Source organism: Strix aluco, chromosome 3, assembly GCF_031877795.1.
Source record: "Strix aluco isolate bStrAlu1 chromosome 3, bStrAlu1.hap1, whole genome shotgun sequence".
NCBI lineage: Eukaryota > Metazoa > Chordata > Aves > Strigiformes > Strigidae > Strix > Strix aluco.
The window spans coordinates 41378368-41405352 of NC_133933.1; the positions used below are offsets into that span (position 1 = coordinate 41378368).

The window sequence follows — 26985 nt, forward strand, 5'->3', positions numbered from 1 at the left end:
CTTGGTCCTGCAAGGAACTACAGGAATACTGATATTAAGCACACGGCAAAGTTTTTGAAAATTACATTAATAATTAGATTCCTCTCCTCTTAGGAAGAGATTTGAGATTTCCTGGTTGTTTTGCTTATTGAGAAGCCATTCCTAAGTTCACATCTAAACACAGGGACCAGGCGTGCTTCACAGGCCTTTTGTCTATGTCATGGCCATAACCTGCTCCCCACTGGGGTGAGATTGAAGTGTAGAGCACCAGCCCCATTTCCCTCTGCTGGAATTCTGGTCATATTCTGGCAGAAGATGTGTCAAATACTTTCTAGTGTAAGCAAGAGGGTCAACATGAAATTTCCCACAGAATCCTTTTTAGAAGGACTGCGGGCCTAGCAAGCAGAGAAGGCTGTCAACAGGGCAAAGGAGGAAGAGAAAAACATTGAAGTCAGATTACTGTCCTGTTTCTTTGCTGTAACTGTAGAGAAGGTGTATGCATTGCCCTAGCTGAACAGAACAAGACTGGAAGCAGGCTGCAAAGCAACAAAAGTGTGTCTTGGGGTCACCACTGCTGCTTTGGAGAAGCCTGTGTAAACCCCTGGTGCATAGATTAGGAACAGCTTCTTAAGTCCTTTGGGAAGAAGGCCCCCCAAAAGTACTGCACACTTGACAATGTTTAAGGAAGTTCTGATGCAGAAGTAAAAAGAAACTCAAGCAGCTTTTTATAAAAAGTGCAGTGTGTCAACATCAGAGAAGCACTGCAAAGAACAACACAGCACACTTGGACACAGCAAAGATATAGAAATGAACTGAACTAAGGAGGAATCTGCAAACTTCAGAAGAATAAAATAAAGCACTTGTTTGCTCATTTGCATTGGAAAAGCAAATAAAAAAAGCAGCAGAATTAATAAGCAAACAGGATTAAAAAGATACCGTACCTTCACACACTGGGCAGCACTCTCCTTCAGGCACGTAGTACCTGTCACAGTGTAGCTCACCACACTGGGCAGAGAAACAAATAGAGACTCCACCTTGGCATCGACAAAACCGACAAGCATCCATTCGAAACATGTCTCCATCATAATATTCCATGCTGTTAAATATGCAAGTTGGCTTCACTTCTGAAAAAAAGGAAAAAAAAAAATGAATAATGTATTTTACAGATATTGATAAATGGGAAATAGTTAAAATGCATGTTGCTACTCACAAAACCAGATATAAAAGAGACAGTTGATTTTTCTTTAATTTTTTAAACTCAAAACCAACTATTTTCTAAGAACATGGTATATTTTATTGCCTGTTTCAACAACGGAAGACAATTTTGAATAGCATTTTATTTCTTTCAGTGCAATTATTTACAATTAAAATTATCAATTTTAAAAATTAAAATACTGAAGGAAGGTTATGGCACTGGTATTCATAGATGGTAAATAGTTAAATACTTCATAGGTGTTAAAAGAGTTCTCATTCTGGATGAGCCAGAAGCTACTTCAAATTTCAGAACATGAAGCAATAGATTTTTCTGTTTCTGATTCTTAAGTGTAATCTTCCTTACTGCAGGACTTGGTACACAGGTGGATAAATTGCACTAAAGCTGTCTAATCCATAGGGATATGTTTAAAAAAAACCCCAAACATATTCTGTGACTGCATGATGTGTTATGCAGAACTGAATATTTCTCAGTTCAAGCAACTTGGAGCTGTACTAGTCAGCTTACATCTATACTCACTACAGAAAATAATCTCAATTTTAATAAATGCTTAAAAACAAGTTGAATGTTTCTTGTATGCCTACATCTACAGCAGAGCCCTAATGTATAATTAAATCCAAACTTCGTGGGAAACTAAAAGCCTCTGGAAATTCCTAATTATTTTGAGAAGGACATTGCTTAGTTACTTCATTAATATTAAAAAAAAAGGGAAAAGGATACTAACTAAAACAACAAAACAATTTGCAGATTTAACCACTTTTAAAATTTTTTTTTTTTTAGACGTGTGATTCCAGATTACAAAGCAGAACCACACATTATGAACACATCATAAGGTCTCCTTAGGGCTTTTGACCTTGCAGTTACCCCACACATGTGAACTTTCTTCCACCTTCCACCACCTATTGCCAGCAGAACGAATTCTGTTGAACCAGACACACACAGAGAGCTGTGCAGATCCACAGCCCAGGGCTCAATCATTGTGAATCAAGAAATCGTGACTTCACAGTTTCATCAATACATTACTCAACAACTTAAGCCTCCTCCTTCTTCCCCTCTTCAGAATAAACTTTTTGGCCTTCTGTGACACTAGTGCAAGATGTCGGAAAACAGCTACCTGAAGTACAACAGTATCTAGTAAACAAATGTATTTTTTCAGAAGCTACAAATCTAGCAGTCTCAAAAGCCAAAGGTTCTGCAAACAGGAAACTTTATTTCAGCAACCGAGTCAAAGTTAAACACTACCAAACTGTAGATAAAACTAACAAATTTCATTACATCTGAACTAAACATAGCAAAGGAAAGAAAGGACAATTGTCTTTGTTGCTCATTTCTGTAGAATACATGGAAAAGCCTATTAACTTACATAGCTACATAGGGCTGAAAACCCCCCACTTTGTGGTCAGGTGATTTTTCTCTTCTGATTAGTGCTCAAAATATGGGAGATGAAATATATTTAAATGAAAATTCAGCATTCACCGATTCCTTTCCATCTACCCCAATCCTCTTACTTTTGGGGGCTAAAAACTTTTCATCTGAGTTACTCTTGACAATGATACAGGTTTTCTTCAAAACTTTAAAGTCTTTCAAGGACTCCAGTATTTCTTTCCACATATGCTTATATTGAGCTCTAGCCTCGAGCCATTTAATACGATTGTAAAGCATTAGAGTTGAAACTCGGAAGTATCCTGAGCAATGTTTGATTTTTATATGCCTGTTCTGTCTTCAAGGCATAATGTAGAAAGCAGCATAAAAAAAAAAAAAAAGTCAGAAGAGGAAATACCACTGTGTCCAGGAAAACAGCTATGACCTCATTAGAAAGCAATTCACAGAAACAAACACTTGAGAAATATTTCAAGTTTATGCAGCTCAAGCTGTTAGTTTAAAAACCTTCTCAAAAAGGAAAAAGTGCCAACACAACTCAAAAGGCCTTTAATCCATTTGCTTCTGACTTCACTGTTTTGATTGCAGCTTTCCAGATTTTTACTGATTTCCCCCCCACCCCCAAACAGTAGATCTGAATTCCTGCCTAGTTAGAAGCAGAGACATCTTCTATGAATTGTCATTCATTTTAAAAATGTCCAAACAAGACCTAGCAAGCAACTGTAAATCCTGAAAGGAAACAGTATGCTTTATTCCTACAATGAAAACCACCATAGAATTTCACTATACGTATGTTTTTACTGTCCAGATTTATGGTAGTGTATACATTCATACTAAACTATTGACCTAAGCCTATACATCCAGCTATGAGACAAGGATTACCTTTGTTAGGACCATGTGTTAGACTGCAGTCTTAAGACTCAGTCAAGCCAAAACAAGCACTCAATGAAGAACTCTAGCTGTAGATACTCATAAAGTAGAAGCCTAATGAAAGAGTGAGCACCACGCCGTGGAATTGTAACCATGCATTTCTTCCACCACGATATGCTGGAAAATTCTCTCAGTTCTCTCCTTTTTTTAAGCAGCACTAATTTTATTGCCTTATTGATCTGTGTATGGCAGCCATGAAGGAGCAAAAGAACATAAAGCTAAGATTAAATAAATGCATCTTTTCCTAAAGGCCAGTAACAATGAATTCATTAGTCTGCCAATAAAGAGAATACTACAGGTAGCATTCTTCAAGTACCAAAGCTCTGCTGCATGGCAAAGTAATTTAAATTGATTAAACTTCATAGCACAAAGTGCTTAAATGTATCCGAAACACCAAATCCCTTTTCTGATGCAAACGACCACAATGAAACAGCAGGCGTGAGACAGACACCCAGGCCATGGATTCATGAACATGAATTCAGTGTCTGCCAGCTATCAGATAACCCAGCAATACAAGATTGATCCAGACCAAGCAGAGATGTACAACTGCCCATCTGTGAAAGGAGCCAGGACAGAGCGGACAGTACTCAGAACAATACAGAGTTTATACTGGCTGTGGAAGGACAGATGATACCACATCTCTGTTTCTATATAAAGTTAAGCATGACTAAGAAACTGGACTTGATTTGGCATTAAAGATCCTGCCACAGAGTTAAATGAGAAACAGTTCTGGCACAAATTTAGCTCTACACATCTCATGGTCACAGCCTTTTTGTTCTGGGAGCGACAGACCTAAAGGCAGTGGTGCAGTGAGCTACGCAGCCTCACACTATACAGACACAAACCATGGTTATTTCTCAAGACCTTTATCTCCAATCTGAACTGCAAACAGACACAATCTGTTTTATCAAATCAATTTTCTAAGGTATTTTACCTTATGATTTTAAATCCAATTAAATACAGTTCTATTGGCTGAACTAGGTCAAAATAAAACTTCTGTTACTGAGATTTCTGTAGTTTCCCAATACTTGTGGTTTTCTTTGATTAGAGTCATGGAACAGCTCAGAAACACATGCAAGTTTGGCAATCCAGCCCTTGTGAGGCAGCATTTCTGCACATGGTTATGTCAAGCACATGAGATGATTCAGGCATCAGTTGTCTGTAGGCAAGTTTGGGCATTTTTTTTTTGGTAGTACCAGAAATTCCAGCCCTCCCAAAGCAGAAGTGAGATTCAAAACAATTTTCTGTTGTTTAAAGGATTAAAAGGCTCCTGATTCTAGTACTTCAGATGTACCTTCAGCGTACAGAAGTATTTGTACCAGACTCTGGGAAGGAACTGGGGCAAGTGCTGTGAACTTTTGATTAAATGAAAGGGAAGGAAACTGATAAACTTGAATTCTATGTCTATATAAACAAAACACAGAAAAGCTTTCTGTTTTTCAAAAGCTGCACTGATAGGGAGTTTAAAAAAAGAGAAGGATATGTTTAATTAGAATTAGCCCATAACAATGTAAAAGGACAACACACTGTATATGCTTTTCTTTCCTTGCAAATATATAAAACCAAGCTAGGTAGGAAAAAAAAAATTGGGTTCTTACTCTTCAGATTGTACTGCTCAGTGCAATGTATTCCCTATTAACACAATTGCAGGACCATTCTGAAAGTCCTTTGGTCCTGCATCTTCTGAAAAGGTCATCCAGAAACAGAGACATCAGAATTAAAACAAACCAGTAACTATTTTTTTGTAAATGAATGCAATTATTTATGCATATGTTTATATAATTATATACATAGTCGCACAGCTTAAAGGAAAGAAACATTATTTTGTGGCACCTGGGGTCTATAAAAGATGATAAAAGCTACTTGGGAAGCTGAGGAAAATCAAATTCAGCAATTCACCTTTAAAACAAAGTGGAAATAATCAGATTTTTACAGTGAGGATTCTAGCAGAGAAAGCCTATATCATCACATTATAAACCACTTTTATATCCAGCTGCCACAATCACCAAATTTGTTTGTCGACAGCACCAAATTTCAACAACAGTCTTAAAATTTTCTGTCCACCTCAGCAGCTGATCCCAATCCAGTAATCTTTATGCAACTTCAGAAGACAGCTCTACAGGTTGATATATGTAGCTTTTTTATACACAGTAGACAAGACTGCGAGGTGTTCTCCATAGAGACAGAAGACTTATTTTCAAGTCACCGTATCAGGTGGAGGTTGCATCATGAAAAAGAGCAGGGAAAGATCCCCCAACAGAATCAGCTCTACCTGATACATCCCTGGCTTGATTTTTTCTTTAAAACCACTGGTAATGGAGAAACTGCAACCTGCCTATTAAACAGTTCCCCAGTTTTAGTGTAGCAAGCTCAAATCACAGCAAGGGAAATTCAGGTTAGACAGAAACAACAAACAAACAGAAAGTTTCCCAAGATTCATCCCATCTTTAAGGTACATGTCCTGCTGTTTTATACCTTCCTCCACTGTACAGATTTGTTGCTAGGAGGACTCACGCTGGGTGTCCTGGTCTCCATCCTCTCTTACAGACAGAATACACACATTCCTTTCAATTTTAATTTTTCTTCACCAATTCATGCTTTTCAGTGTTTGATTGTTTCTGTGGCTATCCTCTAGGCTATTCCCCCTTTGTCTGTACCTTCTTCTGGAAATTTAGCAGTGATACTTTTTAACATCCTGCAGTAGGTTACAGCCCTACCACAGAAAAATCCCAGGACAGCCAAAGGAGGAGCTGAGCCCACCGAGGGCAGTGGCTGTGCTCTAAAACCCCCAAACAGCAACAAAATAGCCAAGCAACTCTTGGAAGCAAGCCATGTTCTTCATAACTGAGGAGTACATTTAAATCCCAGTAGCCTCTGTCAGGCTATCACAGGAGAAAATAGATGTTATGATCAATTTAGCCCTAGGCATGTTACCAGGACACAGGCATCTGAAACAATCTCAGCACCACTAAAAGGTACTGGTATAGCCCATCATTCATTCATCTGTGATAAGCCTCCAGTGCATGAGAGAAGTTAAAAATTGCAGGAAAAAAGAATCCCCAAACCTGTAACACAAAGCTGTGGTTTGGCGTTATAAAAGGTCTAACCATTTCTTCCATTTTTCGAGAAAAATATTTAATTCTAACCATTTTGTCCAAAATGTTGGCAACCCTGTCCAAATTTAAGCATCTAGAAATATCTGACAGCCAGAACATTACTGAATATGTTAGTTTACCAAGAAAATCCATTTTGGCAAAAAAATTTACTAGTACATCTAAGTAAATACTAGAAGCATTTACTTATTTTTTTTTTTTTTTTTTAAACTTTTAAAACCAGACAGAACTACACCATCTGGCATCCAATAATCTTTCTATATGACATACCATCAGTTTCACAGAACCTAATATCTTCTCTTTCATTAATTGTCATGAATGAAAAGTAGTGAGTTAGAATTTATCCTTATGTTATTTAAAACTCAGTCTCTACTACCCATTGACCAACCAATCCTCCCACTCATATTCAACCACTGTAAAAACTTTGAGTTTGGTTTCACATCCAGATGTGGTCCTGACAATTGCTACCCCTCCTCTTTGATTATTTATATTTTATTTATAGGCATCTACAGATAGAACATATTTACCTGGGATGACTGGCCTTTCGACTGGCCTTCAGTTTTCTGCATTTTCCTTTTCCTCCTGTTTTAAATGTAGCTGGTAATGACTTCCATTGTTTCAGATACTTTTCCCAATTTGACTACAGTGAGTATAATTCTGGTTCTTACTATCTAAAAGCTTTGACTTGGTTTGGCAGACTGACATACTTTTTTCCTATATTAGATCAAATTCTCACACTGCTGTGGCTGGTGATTAGCCATGATTTTCAAATACTGTTCAAATGTTCTGACTGAAGAAAAAACAAGCAAAACCGAAAACCAAAAGCCCGCTCCACAACCATTAAATCTCTCTGCCTTTTTGGCACCAGATTAACTTCCTTTAATATTAATCTTCCTTTTAGTATTTAGCAAACAGTTTGTTAACTTTTGCTCCTTGCAGTCTGCATTTTGCATCCTGTTATTTTTAAGCAGGTGCCTATCTAAAGTCCACCACAAAATTCAGTGATTTTGGATGCCCAGAGAGAAATATGCAGTAATGTTTAATTAGCATTAGGACTATATTCAGTTCTCTGCTTTGGGACAGACTGTTACCTCGGTCAAATATTTATTTCTTAAGAGCACACGGAAAATACGTTTAATGGAAGTGCAATATAAGTTGTGTCAGGATTAGTGAAATAAATAATGGGAACTCTGTGGTAATTAGCTGGTGGCTGTGAGGTGTTTCATTTGGACTCCATTCTTCCTTCTGTAGTGAAGATTTTCCTCGCTGACCCGATACTCCCTATCAAATCGCTTCAGTACTCATTGATGCTCCCTTTAGAAACAGGTGATTCTTACTTCCCTTCAGAAACAGTGGAATCACCTTTATTACACTATGAGCTTAATAATGGAACTGCAATTACTGTGAGAAGTAAATCAACAGGTGACAAGAAGTGTGATTAAAGAGGGATTTTAATCTCTCTTCCAATGCAGTACTGCTGTATAGAGATGCAAGTGTGAAGAAAGCCAGGAGGCACAGAGAAGAGAGAAATGCCTTATTCATGTCAGTGGTATTTTCTCAAATGAGGAAAAAAATTACAGAAGCAGTTATAAAACACAGGTTATGTGTCACATCAAGTGACACGTAAGAGCTTGATGAATTAGGAGATCACTTCTGTACCACCATGTGATCATCAGTACAGCCTGAAACAGTATAGAGAAGGTCACAGTCTTAAGTCCCAGGGGAAGTTGTCATCCTTTTTTCCCTGGATCAACGCCCAATATTTTTGTGCATACATCAGGTAGTCCCATTTTCAATGGGCAGGGCGATGAAAGTTCACACCTCACCTCTGGGGAAAAGGGACATGAGTGGGGCTCCAGAGCCACTCCTGGCAAGGCTGGACTCTCAAATCACAGCTTATGTGGCCATGGCAGAAAGCAGCCTGGTCTCCTCAACCCTGGACCACACGGACACATTAACAAGGACCACTCTCACACGTGCAATTTACCATCTTTCATAAAGCAATCAGAGATCCTTTCAAAGTAGCAGTTGTATTCAAGTAAACTTACAGAGAATTGGAAGCCCTGACTGACAGAAGGAAGCAGCTGCAGGATGCCTGGTAATTACTCTCTCAAATTTCTAAGACAGAGCTCACAGTCAGTACGTGCTTTAGTGCAATTTACATTCAAGAGACCCATGCATCAATATCTAATTAGAGAACAGGCAAGTTTGGATATCTCTTGTTTCCAAACACTTCTACTCTTGCTGCACGTGCAGCTTTCAAGCTCTTTAGATTTGCTTGTTGATGCTTGTAATTTAACACAGAATCAATTCTTTTCCTTACAAGCTCTCCCATGAGAAAAGACAGCACACCAGGATTAGTAGACAAAAATCCTGGTGAGTAATATATTTTGGGTGGATCAGAAGAAACCTTGAACTAACTTCTGTAAAATGTAGGATTTTGGGAAGGACTGCGTTTTGGGAATCTCTTGCTCAGCTTTCCCCAAATTTATATCATATACTACCTAGTATTCTCTAGATGGAAAGCAGATTTCAGATAACTGCAAGTAGGGAAAAACTTCATGGCAATTGCAATAACCTGCCTTTAAACGAAGCAATACACACTCACTTTCACTGAAACATACACTCTATTACAATGCACTGGAACCACACAACAGGCAAAATCTCATTTTCAGTTTCATATATTAAGATGAAATTATTTGCTATAGATTTCCCATGTTGCCTTATTTTCACTGTATCTATCTCACACTTCTCAGGAATGAACACATTTGACTCCAGGGGTAGCTCTTCCCTGAACTTCCACTAATGAACACTACTACATTAATTTCTGATTCCCATATGCAACAAGCAGTGATGTATATAGCTATAAGCAGCTACACCTCTAGTTATACTATTTTATGGAAGCCAGAGATGTAAATTTAGCAATTCATGCTTCTGACTTCTTCAGGCTAAAATTCTGTTACATGCACATTCTGGGGCTTGCCCTAGAGTGTCATCAAGAAAGTAAGACTCAGAGAAACAGCCAGACAGCCATCTTCTAAGCTAAGACAAATTACAAAATCACATCACTATTGTGTTGTAAATCAGTGTTTACCAACAAACAGTTTCAGAGAGTAGAAAGGTTTAATTTACAAATGAATCAGTAAAGACCTAGTCTGACAAGGAAAAAGGAGCAAGAATCAACAAAGTTGCGGCCATCATCGTTGTCTGAGCTATCATTTTGACATCCAAAGACCAGGCAGGACATGCTCTGGGATGGCCTAAATACTCATACTGGATAAATCACAACACAGGAACGTCATTGCTTCAAAAGGGAACTTTGGTTTGACTTCTACCACCATTTAAACAATACAGAATGATTTTATTTACAAAGACGCTTTCCTTCAAAATGAAGAAGTCAATACATGCCTTAAAATTGACCTTTTTAATTGACTGACCTTCGGGACAAGAACCACATTGTAACTGACAGTAATACCTGTGCATTAATTGTAATGATGCATTCTTAACCACAGTGGTGTTTTAAAAAGCACAAATTTATGTCTCCAGCCAGTATAACAGTTTTACACAAAATAGTCTGATCTCTGCATTTATTCATGATGATTAAAATGTCAGACAGAATTATTAGGAGCATCAGCTCTCTAATATATTTTTTTCTTGTCACCGATGACAAAGTTGTTCTCAGCACTTTCTAAATTATTTCCTGTATAAAAAAAATCCAAAAAGCAGCTCAGCCTATACAAAGATTGAATAGCCACCGACAGTAGGTACTTAACAACAAGCTCCAATTAAATAAAAATATCAGGATCATTTTCAAGGAGGAATAAATGTTATTTTGGTGATATTGGGAACTATGAGAAACAGCACATAACACGACAGGAAACATAAGGACACACCCAGTATAAATCTGAAGCATGAAAATAATGATTAGTCTATTGACTTACTGCTGTATTTATAATCAAACAGGAACAGCAACAACTCCACTATCTGCAAAGAGTGATTACTGTAGAAGTTTCTCTCACTGCAGATTAATATGCTTTTCAACAGACAGACTAACCAAAAGCTAGTTTGAGACAGCGTGCATTGGTAACAAAGATAACCACACAAAATCTACAGATTTATCATAGAACTTCTAAATCAGTTTTCTATTAAATCCAGGAAAACCATTTGTAAAAGAATGACTATCTGCCCCCAAAATGCTGACAGAGAACATACTGTAGAGTCTCTACACGACACGTATTTTGCTGCCGTTATTCATTAATTATCCCCTCAACATTGGCCAATGCTGTTCTGCAACAAGAGCAGACCTCTTTCCTACCCAGTAAAGGCAGCCTTTCCATACTCTCTCTGCCTGCAACATGGCTTCTATCACATTAGCACACACTTGCAATAAATACTGCAGAAGGTTGGCCTGTTTTAACACTCTGCACATCATTGGGGTTACCTAAATACGTGATTTAGTTGCCCCACAATACACTAACTGGATTTTTTGCAGTCTACATATATTTATTCATAATGGATGCCTTTATTTTAAGGTACCTCAGATGATCAGTATTACACCTGACTGCTTTTTTCTCCCCCCCCCCCCCGCTTATTTAATTCAAACATTAAATAAAAGTTATAACAGCAGGAAAACTGTACTAATGTGACTGTGCACACATCCTTTTAATTCCACCCTCTTGCCTCTTTTCAGAGGTTTTCAAACACAGAAGTAACTAATAGAACTCACTGGTAACACTGATTACACAGCTTTTCCTCTTACCATCTAAAAAGCCATTAACATGCATTTGATTAAAACACACTCTTTAACAAGGCATCTAATCCTAATTGGAAAGGTTGAAGATAAGGAAGTCAGCATCTTCCTGGCAGTTTGTGCCAACAGCTAACCACCCTCACTGCTGAGAACAGCATGTCCTAGATCTTACAGATTTGGCTCTTGTTACTTTGATAGCAATTTTTTTTAACGAAGTGAAGAAGTTTATCTAAGCCTATCACTGTAAGATATTTTCTCCATCTGTCACTGATATCTGCTATATTTTTTCTGCACTTGCTAGTATTTCAAGACTCTTTTAAAAACCAGAACTGGATATTATATTTAACTATCAGTCTCATAAACAACATTCCCCCCTCCTCTTCATTTTAAATTGACAGAAGTAACGGTAGAGATTATATATGCGTATATATATCTTTACCAGTTTGACACTGCACTATACATTTATTTAGTAAGTTCTTGTCAGAATTAGTTTTCCAGGAGTTTAGAGGTTTTAGAGGTGTGGCTTGCAATTTTTGTCCCTGATATAAGAACCACCTAACTATCCTAACATGCACTTGAAAAAGCCCAAGTTATAAAGCAATGCAGATCAACTTCTATGACTGGTCTGTCCTCTTCACTAATGATCTGCCATACAGTCCCAACGTCACATACAGAACTCCTCATAAGTAGTTTCACAGATGCTCCCAGTTTGTTAATAAAAATACGTATAACCTTCAGGCTCATAACTATTTCCTCTTTCCAGAATGAAGCATCATTAGTAATTGCACCTGGAAGTTTCTCCCTTCTAAATATACTTAAAGCACTTTCAAGTCACATCATACAGCATTATTTTTAAAAATCTGATTGTAGCATAATGACAAATGTCTTTTTTTAAAAAAAAATGCAAGTATTTAGTTTTTCTGACCAGATTTCTCAGAATTCATTTTTTTTTAAGAGGAACTTAGTAAAAAAATAATATTCATACTGGCCTGTAATATTTTAATACTGATGTTTTAAGGACATAAACAAGACAGAAGATTATCTCTTCCTACACATCTTCATTTTCCTCCAATCTGGCCTTTCTGCTTCCCCTGTGGCATCAACTTCCCTTCAAGAACTATTTTTTCTGCCAATTTACTCTGTCTTCATAGGCTACCAAGGTGAAGATTAGGAATGGGAAAGCCTGAGGGGCAAAAAGAAATCCTGACCCAAAAGTACTTTGAACCTTTGGTGTGAGTTACAGTGAGCAACAAGTCAATGATGCACAGGGCAACAGTGCTAAGACAGCCCAAACTCACCATTAACAATGAAAAATGAATGTAACTCCTCCTTGGAAATAGGATATGAAAATGACCAAGGACAAAAAAAGGGAGCAATTTAAAGACCTCCATCTAACACCTGATATGATATGTACTGAACAATTTTGATAGCAATACTGGCAAACGGTTTGAGGACTGAAGAGAAACAGGAATGTTAGCAAGGTGGTTTGTACCTTTGAGACTGTTTCACACTAGCAAAGACACAGTATCAGAAATGGGCTTTCTATTTCTTGCTGAAAGTACCAATGTAAATCCTGAATCAAACATTGCATTGAGGTGTGCCACACAGACAAATCAACTTCAGAAATGATACTTTAAGAGAATGACACAAATATGAAACAGAGGAAGATGAGTATTACTTTAGTATAATAGGCAGTATATAAACAAAAATTAGGCAAGTTGCATTTAACTTTATGGTATCTATACTCTGATCCCAAATAGTGAAAGAATTAATCTGAAAGCTAAAGAATATGTGATTCTTTGTGATATAAATTCTTTTCTCCATACAAAAGAAGTTAATTTTTATATATATATGTAATGTCCCATTACATGTACTAAGTATTATTTTGAATCAGCATTTGGGTATTTAAAATACTGCTATGTGTGAATATCACAAACATTCTCCTGGGGCAATCTCTCTATGTATGTTTATGTGAATATGCAATGAAGAATGTAAAATAAAAGCTGTTTCAAATATATGATACGTGCACCATTAAACAAGAATAAATACTGCTGAATAAATATTAATAGTAAATACTGCAGCAACATGTAAGTTTTATGCTTAGAAATTATCTGAGCATGCAATCCTTCAGGAATATTTTTCCCTTTCTACCTAGCAATAGCCAAATACCTATAGAGTCTCTTCCCAACCCACCATATAGAGCATATATGCAACTCTATATATATAGCATAGAGCAGTCCCGAGATATAGGCACTTGCATACCACATTCAAGTTTTTTAAACATTTTCTAAACATTTACATTGGGAAGCAAAGAAAGCTAATCAGTCTATTCCTACACTGACTTACAATTTCCAGAGGTTGTACATTCATGTCAAAGATTTGCAAATGTTTCTTAAAGCGAACCTCATAGTCTAAACAGCATGCTTGTGCTTACAGTACTGCAACAAGTAGTTGCAGTGCTTAGCAAAAATTTCACTTCTAAAAGGACCATAGTGTTTGCTACTGGTAAAGGAGTACCCGAAAATCATGCAGTGAGGGAGTCTTGCTAAAACTGTAATTCCCTGGGTCACAGAGAAAAGCACTTTAGAAATTAAAGAAACATGACAACTTACAGATGACACCATTTCCCACATAAGTATCTTCAGCTGAACTTCCAGTTCCTCTTACTGAACAAATCTCGAGAAAATTATTTCTCTTAGATCTTGACAACATGGTAAAAATAACCAAATGCCCAGCATCTCACACAGACAGATAAAATCCTCCTCTCCAGTGCAAGAGAAAGCTTCACGTACCATTGACACATTCAAAGACATCACAGCACTTGCCAGGTGTTCCATCTCCACGCGACACTATCTGGGGAACGGAGCCTGCCTCGCACATGGGGTAACCACATAAACCAGAGAGACACTCGCATCTGAAACCAAAGAACAGTAAGGAAAACCCCATAAATAAATGAAGCCATTTTAAGGGGAAAGAATAAGCAAGAAGCAAACAGAAAGCTAGAGCACAAGTTCCAGTATTAGCATATTCATATCTTAGAATCATCTTTTATTAACCCAACAACCAAGATAGCTTCTCAACCTGAAGTTTTTTTTTAATGACCTGAACTCTGTCTGCTGGTCAAGCAAACAAGAAGGTGGTACTATGCAACACCAGCACTTCTCTAGTGCTGTATGTAAAAATGTAGAAAACTGTAGTTCCAGATTGTTTGAAAATAACTGTATTCTCCACAGACTTGTAAAATTAGGCTTCTCTTCCAATTCTCTCTGAAAAATCAAAATTGGTGAAACACTAATAGCAGTAACTGCACCCAATCATCAGAAGAGTGTACTCTCACTGGGAAATCATATTATACCCAGTTTTATACAGGGGATAATTAAAGAGAAAGGAAGACAATGCAGAATCATTAAATCTAAGCCAAATGAAAATAATTGCAGGTTTTCTTTTGGTTTTGATGGTGCCACCCCCAGTTTGTGGAGGGGCAACCAATTACATGAGATGCCAAATAATGTGGGAGGCTAGGTATGTCAAATACTGTGGTTAGTTTTAAGAGATGGAATCATTCTCCATTTTCTCCAATATTTAGTATTTATTTGCTTATTTAAGAAAACAGCCTGAAGAACTGGAAGACATAAAATGTAGATAAATACCAGTCACGTTGGTTGCCAGATTCTTTGCTTTATGATTAACATAATAGTTTAAAAGTCAAAGACTTAAGACTTTTGGTAAATTTACATTTAACAGAGTTCTTGCCCTGCACAATGGGCACATTATAGGGATAAACAATGATTTGATAAAATGCAAGACAAAATGAACAAAGAGGAATATGTAAATACCACAGCTGAGAAACTTCATGAAATAGCACTTAAATTTTTCAGTTACAAATCACAGATTTTTTAAAAAAAAACCCTTGTAGATTATGTGAGCATACTACAAATACACATGAATTTCAAAAGGAAAAAAAGAACTCAACAGAAGATCAGGTTAAAGAAATGAAAATAAGAACTCTACTTGTTAATAACTATTTCAAACATTTTAAGTTTTCCAAGACAACCCCCACATTAAACCACCCATTAGTAAGAAGCATAATCAGCACTTAATGTGTTTGCTTATCCTTTACACTTAAAAACACAAGAAGTTTGGTTCTCCTCTACCATGCATGTCTCCTTAACTGCCAGCCTTTTCATCCAGATCAGCATTCAACAGGCAGGGTTGAACCTCAGCAGTGTTACATAACATAGCCATATTCTCCACTGTAAGGTATTACTCAAAAGGAAGTTTTCAAGAAGAAATACAAGCAAAGTCAAGGAATCTCACAGAACCTTTATTATACTATCTGAAAAGGATTCTTAAAATATTGCATTATAGCAGTGTGTTACTACAAAGGGATACATGAGTCCTTGAAAAAACAGTATTAAATCACATTTCACAAATATTGTTAAATATGTCAAGATAAAGTGAAACAATTTAACTCTATATGCACATATATACTACAGTGTAGTGACAGTTTTAAAATAGGCATGTCAAGTTGTTTTTGTTTTTTATATTGTGCTTACCATAACAGTAAACGATAATGAACTAAACCAACAAAAAAAAAGCACAGAAATGAAAGTTTTATTTATCATACCTTTGCTGTTGACATTTTCTTCTCAATTTATTTCTAAATACAAAAAAAAGGGGGAATCTATTTTCCTCTTTGCTGTCAGAGATGTAGAAGAAAGAAAAGTATTATGGCTTTTACTACATGGGATCAAAAAACCCAAAGGATTTGTGACAGCAGCTTCCCTTTAAAATGACTAAGTAATCTTACAGAATACTGTACTAACAGCTCACTTTTTGCTGCTCCAGTAAAAGGAAGATACTTCCTGGTAGGGGGGAGATAAAAAATAAAAAAAGACAGACTCTACCAATAGCGAAAAAGACCAATTAGCACTGTCAAGTTCAAGGAATTTGTACTTTAATCCGTCTAGCTGACATTGCTTTGGAAGATGCTTTTCCCTTGTGAGAAGAACAAAACACAGAAATAAGCACCTACATATTACTAAAGAAGAAAGAAAAAATCTTTTAAAACATGTAATAAAAAGAGGTACAGACACAATCTGAAAGTGGTATTAAAAGCCTAAGTAAAAATACTAGGTTTCACTTCAATCACCCTGTATTCAACATCCAAATAACCTCTGGGAAAATAGGTAGATCAAGCTTCCTGAAAATTCACATCTTTCACAGAGCAAATGGCACTCGTGATGGAAATATAGTTGTGGACCTTGATTTTCAAAGTCTCGTGAGCTGAAATTACCACTCTTAGTTCTATTGCCTTCACCATAAGCTTTTTCAGACATGATTGTATTTTCTCTATTCTTTGCCACACATTCATTATCACTGATGATTTGAGTTGCAGGATAATATTAAATCATTAGATTAATAACTTGTACTTTTCCCCTCTCATTTTCTTCCCAATCAACTGCTTAAAAAAACCAAACACACAAAACCAACCAAAAAAAAAAAAAAATCACCAGATTAAGTAACAAGATAGGACAATCTTCCAGAAGAAGGGCTGAAAAAGATGTTTAAAAGACCTGTGGGAGCCAATGTTCCTTTCTGCAGAAAAGACTCCCTCCCACTCAGAGTAATCAAAGCTTCACATACTCATTCACAGTGTAAGCAAACAAAACCCCACGGTCCAAAATTTTATAAATTGACTTCCCATTTGGTTAAAAAATAATCCACGCAGAATGTCAAAATAGCAAACGGTCTCATCAGATGGACTTTTAAATAGTCTGCATTCTTTTCAGCCAGCTCTGCTAGGAAAACCTTTGACCATTGTCCAGGCTATTAGTATGGAAAACATTGTTTTGGAGACAGAAATCTTTCAGGAAGAAACCCAAGGAATTCTGGAAGCTAAGCGTGGCTGTCACACTGCCAAAACAACAACATCTGGAAATTCGGAATAAGTTATCCCGTTCTCAGTAAGAGAGCAAAATGAACTTTATAGTACTAGATTTTTCTGTAGTGCCTTTTGGAGCAGAGGGACTGGCAGAGGAGAAGTTGTAGTCCAGCTCTTTGCTCTATCACAGGCAGCTATTCACCTGCAGGTTGTGTGTATCTTAGCCTTGGTATTGAGCATTAGGTTTGAAAAAGCTTAGCAGGCCAGACTGTGATAAGCCTGTTGATAGAGGCAGTGGTCCCTCTTGAAGTAATTTCTATAAAATTAAGATGTTCAGACTGCTGATCAGTAAGGCACTATGCTGCTTCTGAGCTACTCCCTCTATAACTAACTCAATTAAGGAAAACAGACACAGCAGAAGTTACTGCAAGGAAACCTTCCCAGAGAGAAGATAACTTTATACGTTGCCTTCTTACTTCACACAGTAGCCTGCAGTGACACCACTGCAACATCAAATAGCATAGTGGCATCCAAAAGTTCCAAGATGCAAGGGAGATCAGTACTTGAGGTACCAAGAAATTGGCACTCAGTATCTGCCACTTGCACAATTTTAGGGAGTCTCTGTGGCGCAATCAGCTAGCATTTTGGGCTATTAACTGAAAAGTTGGTGGTTTGAGCCCACCCAGGGACGGGTTACCCTTTTCCTGCCCATGGCAGGGTGGTTGGAACTAGGTGACCTTTAAGGTCCTTTCCAACCAAAACCATTCTATGATAAAGACAGAAGGGCATGGTTAGCCTCAGAAAAGCTGTTTTGATGGTAGGATCAAAAGAGTTCTGTTCATAACAGCTATGAAAATAAGAACAGGCGTACTGGAAAAAAGATTCAGTACCAGTGAATGGGAAGGTTGGGGCGGGGGTGTGTTGAGGAGAAGGATATTCATTTCGAGGATCAAAACAAAATTAAGTCTAAAGCACTGAGACTAGAGAGAAAAGCATTCCTGAAACACATCACATTCCTGTGGAGATTTTATCACGGTCCTTCTTTTTTTTCCTTGCAGGAATCTAGTACAATTTGCATTAACATTATTAGCACATATGTTACCTAAATGTAGTAAACTCCCACAGATCTGTTAATAATATAAACACCTAAGAATACTGTAAAAGAATGAATTTTCAGATGAGAACTCCCAGCATTATCAAAGCTGGATGAACTCGTGGCAAGGAAAAGAGATTAAATGCAAGACCCTCCCTATCATCAAGCACAGAGTATAAGAGACGATGATACAGCAAAATGAAATAATAACATAGCAGTCTTATGAAATCAGTGAAGGATTATGTCCCTGTTACTTACACATGAAGCCACGATGTGAGTTAAGTAGGCAAGATGATGAGTTTTAAACTGATCAAGCTACAGTTTAAGAAATCAACCAAATGCTAGTCTTAGAAAAGATAAACTCCAGTCCTATGCAGAAAGTGATGCTGCAGGCAAACACAAAGCTATTGGGACACCTCCAGCCAAGTTGTTCAGCTAGAATTTTCCTAAATCTTCAGACATACAGACTGGAGAGTTTTCTCCCACAAGTTCAAGGTCACCACTTTATACATTTTGCATTTACAGTTTTAAAGACACGATTAAGCAAGTCAGTAATGAAAATATTATTTTTTCCTGGAAAGGTTTTAGTACTTTATTTTGGAGATCAATAATAAACCTGTAGAAAAAGATTGCAGAATAACTGTGAAATTTCCATATAACACTTATTATCAGACCATTTCCAAATGCTCAAAAGTTTTGCATCACTTCTATATGAACTGACTCATATGGAAGTTCTTCCTATTTTAATTCTCCAGGGGTTTCCTTATTGAGAAATCAAAGCTAGTGTGCTCCTAAGTAAGAATTACTTTCTAAAATTCTGGATATTGTTACAAACAGATACCCAATATAATAGTGCATGTTTCGATGAGTACAGTAATCTTTATACAGAGGGGACATTTAAATATTACAAAAGGCAACTATCTAGCTTTTAATTAAAGATACTGTAAAATGGAATGGGTTTTGTGCATCTTTTGCATATTATTAGTGTTAGGAAATAGCAAACAGATGCTAAGCAAGGGAAAAAGTCATAAAATCAGCATTCACATCAAGTAGATTATCATCTTTCCAAGGCTTATTAGAATCCAAAGACTTGATTTCATCCTTTGACTAATGTTAAATCAACTGGTCTGTTTCCCAGAGGGATGAGATGGGAAGAGAGGACAGTCACAGAAGAGTAATGCCATGGGACCAATAGGCATACAACCACTGGCCAACTGCACTGACTTTAAGTGCGTTGATTTTTTCAAGTATACCCATATATATACAGACCCTTTTGAAATCATCAGTATATGAAATAAAACACAGTATAAACCAGTTCAACTCTGTATTTTTCTCATATTTTGCCATACCAGCTTATGCTTTTCTCTGTTGAAGATCTTTTTTTTACCACTACGTATCTCAGTTACTCTTTCCTTAGGTTTATCAGCCTCACCCTTCATAATATAACAAATGTTTCAAAAGCAAAAACATTAGTTAAGATGTTATACAAATGTTAGTTAGCTGGTATTATAAGAATCTATTTCTTTTCCTATTTCATTACTTCTTAATGAGGAATGTAAAAATAACTGGTCCTCTTACAAAAGAAACCCACAATTCCTAAGGACTTCAGGTCCAAAATTACTTACAAAAAACAGCTTTATAAGTAATTCGCTAATTTCAGTATTTCTGTGACTCTGAACTTTCTTACTCCTGAATGACATATCTCCCTCAAACTAAGCCATCAGGGATGACTTTCCCATAAACAAACCAAAAAAACCTGAAAAACAACAACAAAACCCCCCAAAACCTACCAACCTCCCCAAAACACATTACTGTTTAATTTATCTGATTATTTGATGTCCACTCTTTCTTATTTGAAAGAAAAAAACCCCAATAACTATTCCATGTTTAGTTTTTCCATGCCATTTGTGCTGTTATCCACTTTTCTCTTACTCCTGAAGGCAATTCTGTACAAATTTAGGAAGGATAATATTAGAATAGTTTGGGTTGGAAAGGACCTTTAAAGGTCATCTAGTCGAACCCCCCTACAATGAGCAGGGACATCCACTAGACCAGGTTGCTCAAAGCCCCGTCCAACCTGGCCTTGAATGTTTCCAGGGATGGGGCATCTACAACCTCTCTGGGTAACCTGTTCCACCACCCTCATTGTAAAAAATTTTTTCTTTATAACTAATCTAAATCTAACCTCTTTCAGTTTAAGTCTTTTAGTCCATGTCCTATCACAACAGACCCTGCTAACAATTTTGCCTCCATTTTTCTTATAAGTCCACTTTAAGTACTGGAAGGCTGCAATAAGGTCACCCCTGGAGCCTTCTCTTCTCCAGGCTGAACAACCCCAACTCTCTCAGACTGTCTTCATATGAGAGGTACTCTGTACCTCTGATCATTTTTGTGGCCCTCCTCTGAACTCACTCCAGTGGTCCCTGTCTCTGCTGTGCTGAGGACTTCAGAGCTGGACACAGCACTGCAGGTGGGGTCTCACCAGAGCAGAGTAGAAGGGGAGAATTACCTCCCTTGACCTGCTGGCCACACTTCTTTTGATGCAGCCCAGGATATGGTTGGCTTTCTGGGCTGTGAGTGCACAATGCCAGCTCACGTCCATCTTTTCATTCACCAGTATTTCCAAGTTCCTCTTGGCAGGGCTGCTCTCAGTCCCTTCATCCCCCAGCCTGTATTGATACTGGGGTTGCCTCGACCCAGGTGCAGGACCTTGCGCTTGGCATTGTTGAACCTCATGAGGTTCACATGGGTCAACTTCTCAAGCTTGTCCAGGTCTCTCTGGATGGCATCCCATCCCTCAGGTGTGTCAACCACACCACTGAGGCTTGGTGTTGTGTGCAAACTTGCTGAGGGTGCACTCTCACTACATCACTGATGAAGATACTAAACAGTACTGGTCTCAATACAGACCCCTGAAGGACACTACTTGTCACAGATCTCCATCTGGACATTGAGCCATTGATCACTACCCTCTGGATGCGACGATCCAAGCAATTCCTCATCCACTGAACAGTCCATCTGTCAAATCTATACCTCTCCAATTTAGAGTGAAGGATGTTGTGGGGGACTGTGTCAAAGGCTTTACAGAAGCCCAGATAAATGACAGTCATAGCTCTTCCCCTTTCCACTGATGTAGTCACTTCATCATAGAAGGCCACTGGGTTGGTGAGGCAGGACTTGCCCTTGGTGAAGCCGTGCTGGCTGTCTCAAATCAACCCCCTGTCCTCCACATGCCTTAGCATAGCTTCTAGGAGGATATGTTCCATGACCTTCCCGGGCACAGAGGTGAGGCTGACAGGTTGGTAGTTCCCAGGGTCCTTCTTTCTACTCTTTTTAAAGGTGAGTGCAACATCTCCCTTTTTCCAGTCACCAGGGACTTCACCTGACTGCCATGATTTTTCAAATATTGAGAGTTGCTTGGCAACTACATCAGCCAATTCCATCAGGACTCTAGGATGCATCTTGTCAGATCCCATACAGTTATGTATTTTCAGGTTCGTCAGGTGGTCATGAACCTGATCTTTTCTTACAGTGGGAGGGATTTGCTCCCCCAGTCCCTGCCTTCCAGCACTCAAGAAGTGAGGGAAGAGAGGCTGACGGTGAAGACTGAAGCAAAAAAGTTGAGTACCTCAGCCTTCTCCTCATCCGCTGTTACCAGTTTACTAGTTGTGTTCATCAGGGAGTGTGGGGATGGGGACGGGGAGTAGACTTTCTTTGACTTTTCTGTCTGACATACCTCTAGAAGCCCTTCTTACTATTCTTTGCATCCCTTGCCAAGTTCGGCTCCAGCTGCATCTTGGATAAATCGACTAAGACTCTGTTTGAGAACAGTTCCATGCTCTTCTCATGAGTGAGGCCAGAAAGCAAACTGTCCAGAAAGGACAAAAATGTCCTTCCTAAAACCATGGCAAACCAGTAGATGAACATTTAGCTTCTGAATTCATTCCACTATGGACTGTATTTAAAAATTAGGTCAGAAGATTGCTCCAGAATCCCAGTGTTTCTGAAAACAAACAACTCCAATTAATGAGACCTTCTCCATGTAGTGGGAACCATGTATGCAAGAACTGTAACACTTTTCTAGAAAAAAGGTTCTTGAAATTCCACCAGTGACATTTCAAGGAAGAGTACTGAGAAACTAGTTACTATTTTAAAACTGTCCACAACCTTCAGTTCCACTTTTTAAATATTAAATAATTTAAGAAGGAAAATAGGAAGCATCGATTTATGGCTGTTGAACACCAACACAATGTTTCCTGCTATTTTTGAGGGGAAACACAACTTCAGACTTTTTTGATATAACCTCAGTAATGTTGGTATCAACATCTGCTCCAAGTACTGTTGGAAACTGATGGGAAATTCTCATGACTACTTCCCTTCTAAAATGCAAACATCCAAGAAATAATTCTATTGCTTTATTACATATATAGGTCTCCCTAGGCATCTGTGCAGTTATGAGTTTGAAGACGACTGTCAAAGACATTATTGATCTCTGTGATACAAACAGAAATTTGCCTGTTAAGTCAGAATTATTCTTAATTAAATCACCTATTCAATTTCCAAACAAGTTAATAGCTGATTAAGTAGATGAACTGGAACAAAATAGAGTGGGAAGTCTTGGGGTGAGGAGGGAGAGCAATATTCAGTGTAATCAAGGTATACACTAATTCTTAGACTGACAAGTGAAAACAAAAATTTTTAACAGAAAGGATGTCTATCAGCTTATTATAATTTGAAAGTGTTCAAACACCAGCTTGCTTGTCAAGAATGCAAACAAAACCAAATTTCTATAGACACTACAATCTCATTCTACTTTGAAGCATAAAAGTAGATACAATTAAGAGTTACTTTAATTTATCTGGGTTAAAATTTCTTTTTAAGTTCAACAGTGAAATACACCATTACCAGAGCAGATAGCCAAATTAAAACATATACTTTCCCACAAAAACTCATACATAAAATAAGGAAGCTGCTTTGCATAACTATGAGCAATATTTCCTCCCCCTGTGCAAATGCTGTTTTTTTTTTTTTTTGCATAAGAGAAATGTGCTCCTTCCTTTAGGTAGCATTGTCTTGAAAGCTTTTGCAATTCAGTACTTCCTAGGAAATGGTGGAAGAGCACAGATGTGTATTTTTAATTTAAACAATACAGGTGCGAAATCTTATAAAAGATGCAAGCAGGGACCCCTATATTTACAACGTCTTACAGCTTCTTCTGCAGAAGATTCACATGGTATTTATTTTAAAATGTTCTCATGTTTCTTCTCTTCCTTAGAGGTCTCTGACACTCAGAAGCCAGCCATCAGGCTCCAAAAATGTCTTGTGTTTCAAGAGCTTCTGTTCAAGTTTTATGAGATGACTTTAAAAAAAAAAAAAAAACCAAAAACCAAACCACCCAAACTTATCATCTTTTTCTCATTTGTGGACTTCAGGAAAATATGGTTGCTTGCCAAAACAACCCACATTGTGAGGCTGGACGCCAAGGCAGCAATAACTGTCATCACACTGAGAACATCTAGGAATTGCTGAGGCAGCTGTAGTAAGGGAGGAAGAAAGGGACTGCCTGAACTTTGACTAGCAATTCATTACATCTCCTGAAAGACTAACATGGAGAAGATGGACATGGAACATGGGTCACCTATAAAGGTCACATGTGCCCTTTTATCCTTGCTCTTTGTGGATATTCAGTACAGCACAGCCCGTAAACAGAACTGAATACCACTTTCTCACTTAGCAGACCTGAATGAAGAAAAATGGTTTTCCTGGGAAAAACTGCTGTTTCCTAACTTTTGAGGATTTCTAATTAAAGACAAAAATGCATGGAAATGTCTAAACACCTACTTCCAGATATGAAACTTCACAAAATTGCAGTGTTCTATTCAGTCTCTTCATCAACTGTTAAAATAAACAAAATCCTATTGCAAGACTGAGTTTGACATGGGATGGGTTCAACTGGCATCAGCGTAGAGATTTCTTTTGATATAAAACCTGCCTCTTCAGTAAGGGAGTCTCCAACTCAACACCAAGTGTTACAACATCATGGTACTGGATAGTCAGATGTACTTGAGATGACAAAGTGGTCTGCTAAAGTACAGGAGGGACAACATGAGCAAGTTGGCCATGATAGCTAGAAATCAGAGTTTCTAAGATAATGATGGAAGAACTGAAGGCACAGCAAAGCTTCTGCAGAACCCTTAACATGCTTTTGCTAGACCTTTGGTTCAACTACCCGGATTACTGAGAAGTCAAGACCTGAATAGAAATCTCAGGGAGATACAGGTGCTTGGATTTGTATTTGGTCTTACTAGTTCCAGCTGAACTTTCCTTCAACAAAAACTGGGATCAACAACCACTTTTTCTTGGATACCATTTCTTGAGGATGATACAGGTGGAGGAGAAGGATCTAAAATTCTAGAACAAATACAAGGGAGACCTCTCTATCAGCAAAAGTTGCTTAAGAGAGGTGACTGGTACAGGAGGGAAAGAGAAAAAGTTACACGTCCCGGAAAATCATGAGTGCCCTCTAAAAAAGGTTGGGAAAAACAAAGTGGTGAATCCTGTACTGAACACCCAAACAATGCATCATAAAATTAAGGTTTTCCAAAGACAGGAAGACCCAAGAAAAGAATCTAGACAAACATGCAAGAATCATGTCATTTTTTGATAAGGAATGATGTAGAAAAGATCTGGCCCAGCCAAGCAGCTAAGAAGGAGGAACAGAAACACTACCCCTTCTATTGAGTGGGATAGATGCAAAGATAATCAGGGACTCAGAGGCCACCTCTACAGATGCTATATAAAGAAAAACATTATCCAACTAGCTGTGTATGGGTACTCTCAAATATAATGCAAATATAAATTGGTAATAGTTTAAAACAGAACTTACAACTATAGACTTCCTAGTTAGGATTCTGGTGGCTGCCATAGAATGATAAGAAAAGAACTGTGCTGGTTTATGTGCAGCTGCCACTAGATTCCCCAGACACTGGTGTTACATGAAGTACAGAATATTGGCTGGTAAGTCCAAGGCCATGACAGGTTGTGGACACAATAGATGATACAATGACAACAGGTCCAAGTGTCATAAAAGGGAATAAAGTACATTAAAAGCTATTGCTTACTGGGCAAAGTAATCTAGAAGGATAATAAAATAAAAAATAACTTTAAATGACCTCTGAAGATGTGTGATTTTTGCATGAACAGCTGACACAGGACCTCTGGTTCAGTTCACTAAAATGAAAAGGCATCATGGTTGACTTAACTGATATCTACAAGTTTTCTGACAAACAGAAGCAAAACTGCTAACAATGAATTTCACAAGTGGCATCTACATCGTGCCTAAGACAGTGCAAAGTTCTATTAGAAACAAAAGACTACAAATAATAAACCGGGCAAGTTCTTCCTCTGGAATCAAAACCAATTCAGTAATGGTATACAAAATTTAGAGACACGCTCTAATATAAACTGCTACTAATCCTTAATGTTTGTAGAACTGCTAAATAAAGCACACTCATGTTAAAAGTATTTTAGTACGGGTCAGATGGAAAAGAGTGTTTTCTTAATTTAATAGATTATTCTTAAAGTTAAGTATGTTTTTGTAAATTTACTCTTTTTTCTACTATTTCATCCCTTGAAAGGTAATTTTACTTAAATATGATTAAAAAAATCTGGTTTTGTACTTTCTAAATTGTATTTAATTTTTATCCAAATATAGCTTGACATAACTTTGGGCAAATAAATAATTTGCTACTACATCAAAGCATTACTCATTTTCTTGAGCTGTATAAAAATGTAAGTATTTAAGAATTGGGGGAGGAGCTGTGCTGTTTTCTAAGTAAAGTTTTATGCTTAGGGAAAATAAAATGCACATATAAATTTCCCCTCTGACCCTCCAACAGGACTGAGTAGGGGATTACAGTGTAAAACAGTATTTTACGACATCGTCCAGAGAACTAATACTTTTGCTGGTCAAGTCCTTTTCACTTCTTTACCATGCTGCAGACCAAACCGCGACACTGCCATTCACAGCGGCCCCAGATTGAGATATTTTAGCCACATGTGAAGAAAAACCAATGGGGAAATGACTATTAAAACAAGCAAAAGAAGTTCTATGACTAATTCATTTATGAAACTTTTTCAGAGGTTTTCTTCAGAACTGGAACTATAATCCTACTCCACGATACTTGAGCCAGCTGAGAGTTTTGAATTTGCAACACCATCCAGCTACCTGTAACTAAGTGACAGTGAAATGATCAGATTCAAAGAGTCTTCATTTGCTCATCCCTCAAGTCCAAACCTTTTGAGTTCCAATCTTGCAAGATTCTATCTGTAAAAAGCTCCTCTTCACTCTTCTGACATACAAAATAGTCACTGTGACTTGTATTCCTGTTTTGTTTAGATTTATTAAGCAGTTCACTGCTCTTAAAGTTTTGTCTCTCTAACTTGTTATCTGCTTCTGTTATTCTTCATTTAGATTTGTTTTTTCCTTCCTCCTTCCACCACATCAACCTTGATACTGCTTTTTTAAAGCTAAGATGCAGACAGAAAATAAACTACTAGAGATTTTGATGTATAAACATATATCAATTATTTCTGAGCGTTTTCTAATCTAGAACATATTCAGGCTTATGGTGTGTGCTTTTT

At 37.5% G+C, this 26985-nt stretch overlaps 1 protein-coding gene across 3 annotated transcripts in view; it reads right to left on the minus strand.

Annotated features, from left to right (window-relative positions):
* The window catches only part of CRIM1 (cysteine rich transmembrane BMP regulator 1), a 200880-nt gene that overhangs the window by 67285 nt on the left and 106610 nt on the right, over positions 1-26985 (minus strand). For all 3 annotated transcript variants that reach the window (XM_074818290.1, XM_074818289.1, XM_074818288.1), the window contains 2 exons: positions 14158-14279; positions 921-1103 (listed from right to left, as the gene is read on the minus strand). In XM_074818290.1, coding sequence (XP_074674391.1) covers positions 921-1103; positions 14158-14279 — 305 coding nt within the window. The remainder of the gene's footprint in view (positions 1-920; positions 1104-14157; positions 14280-26985) is intronic.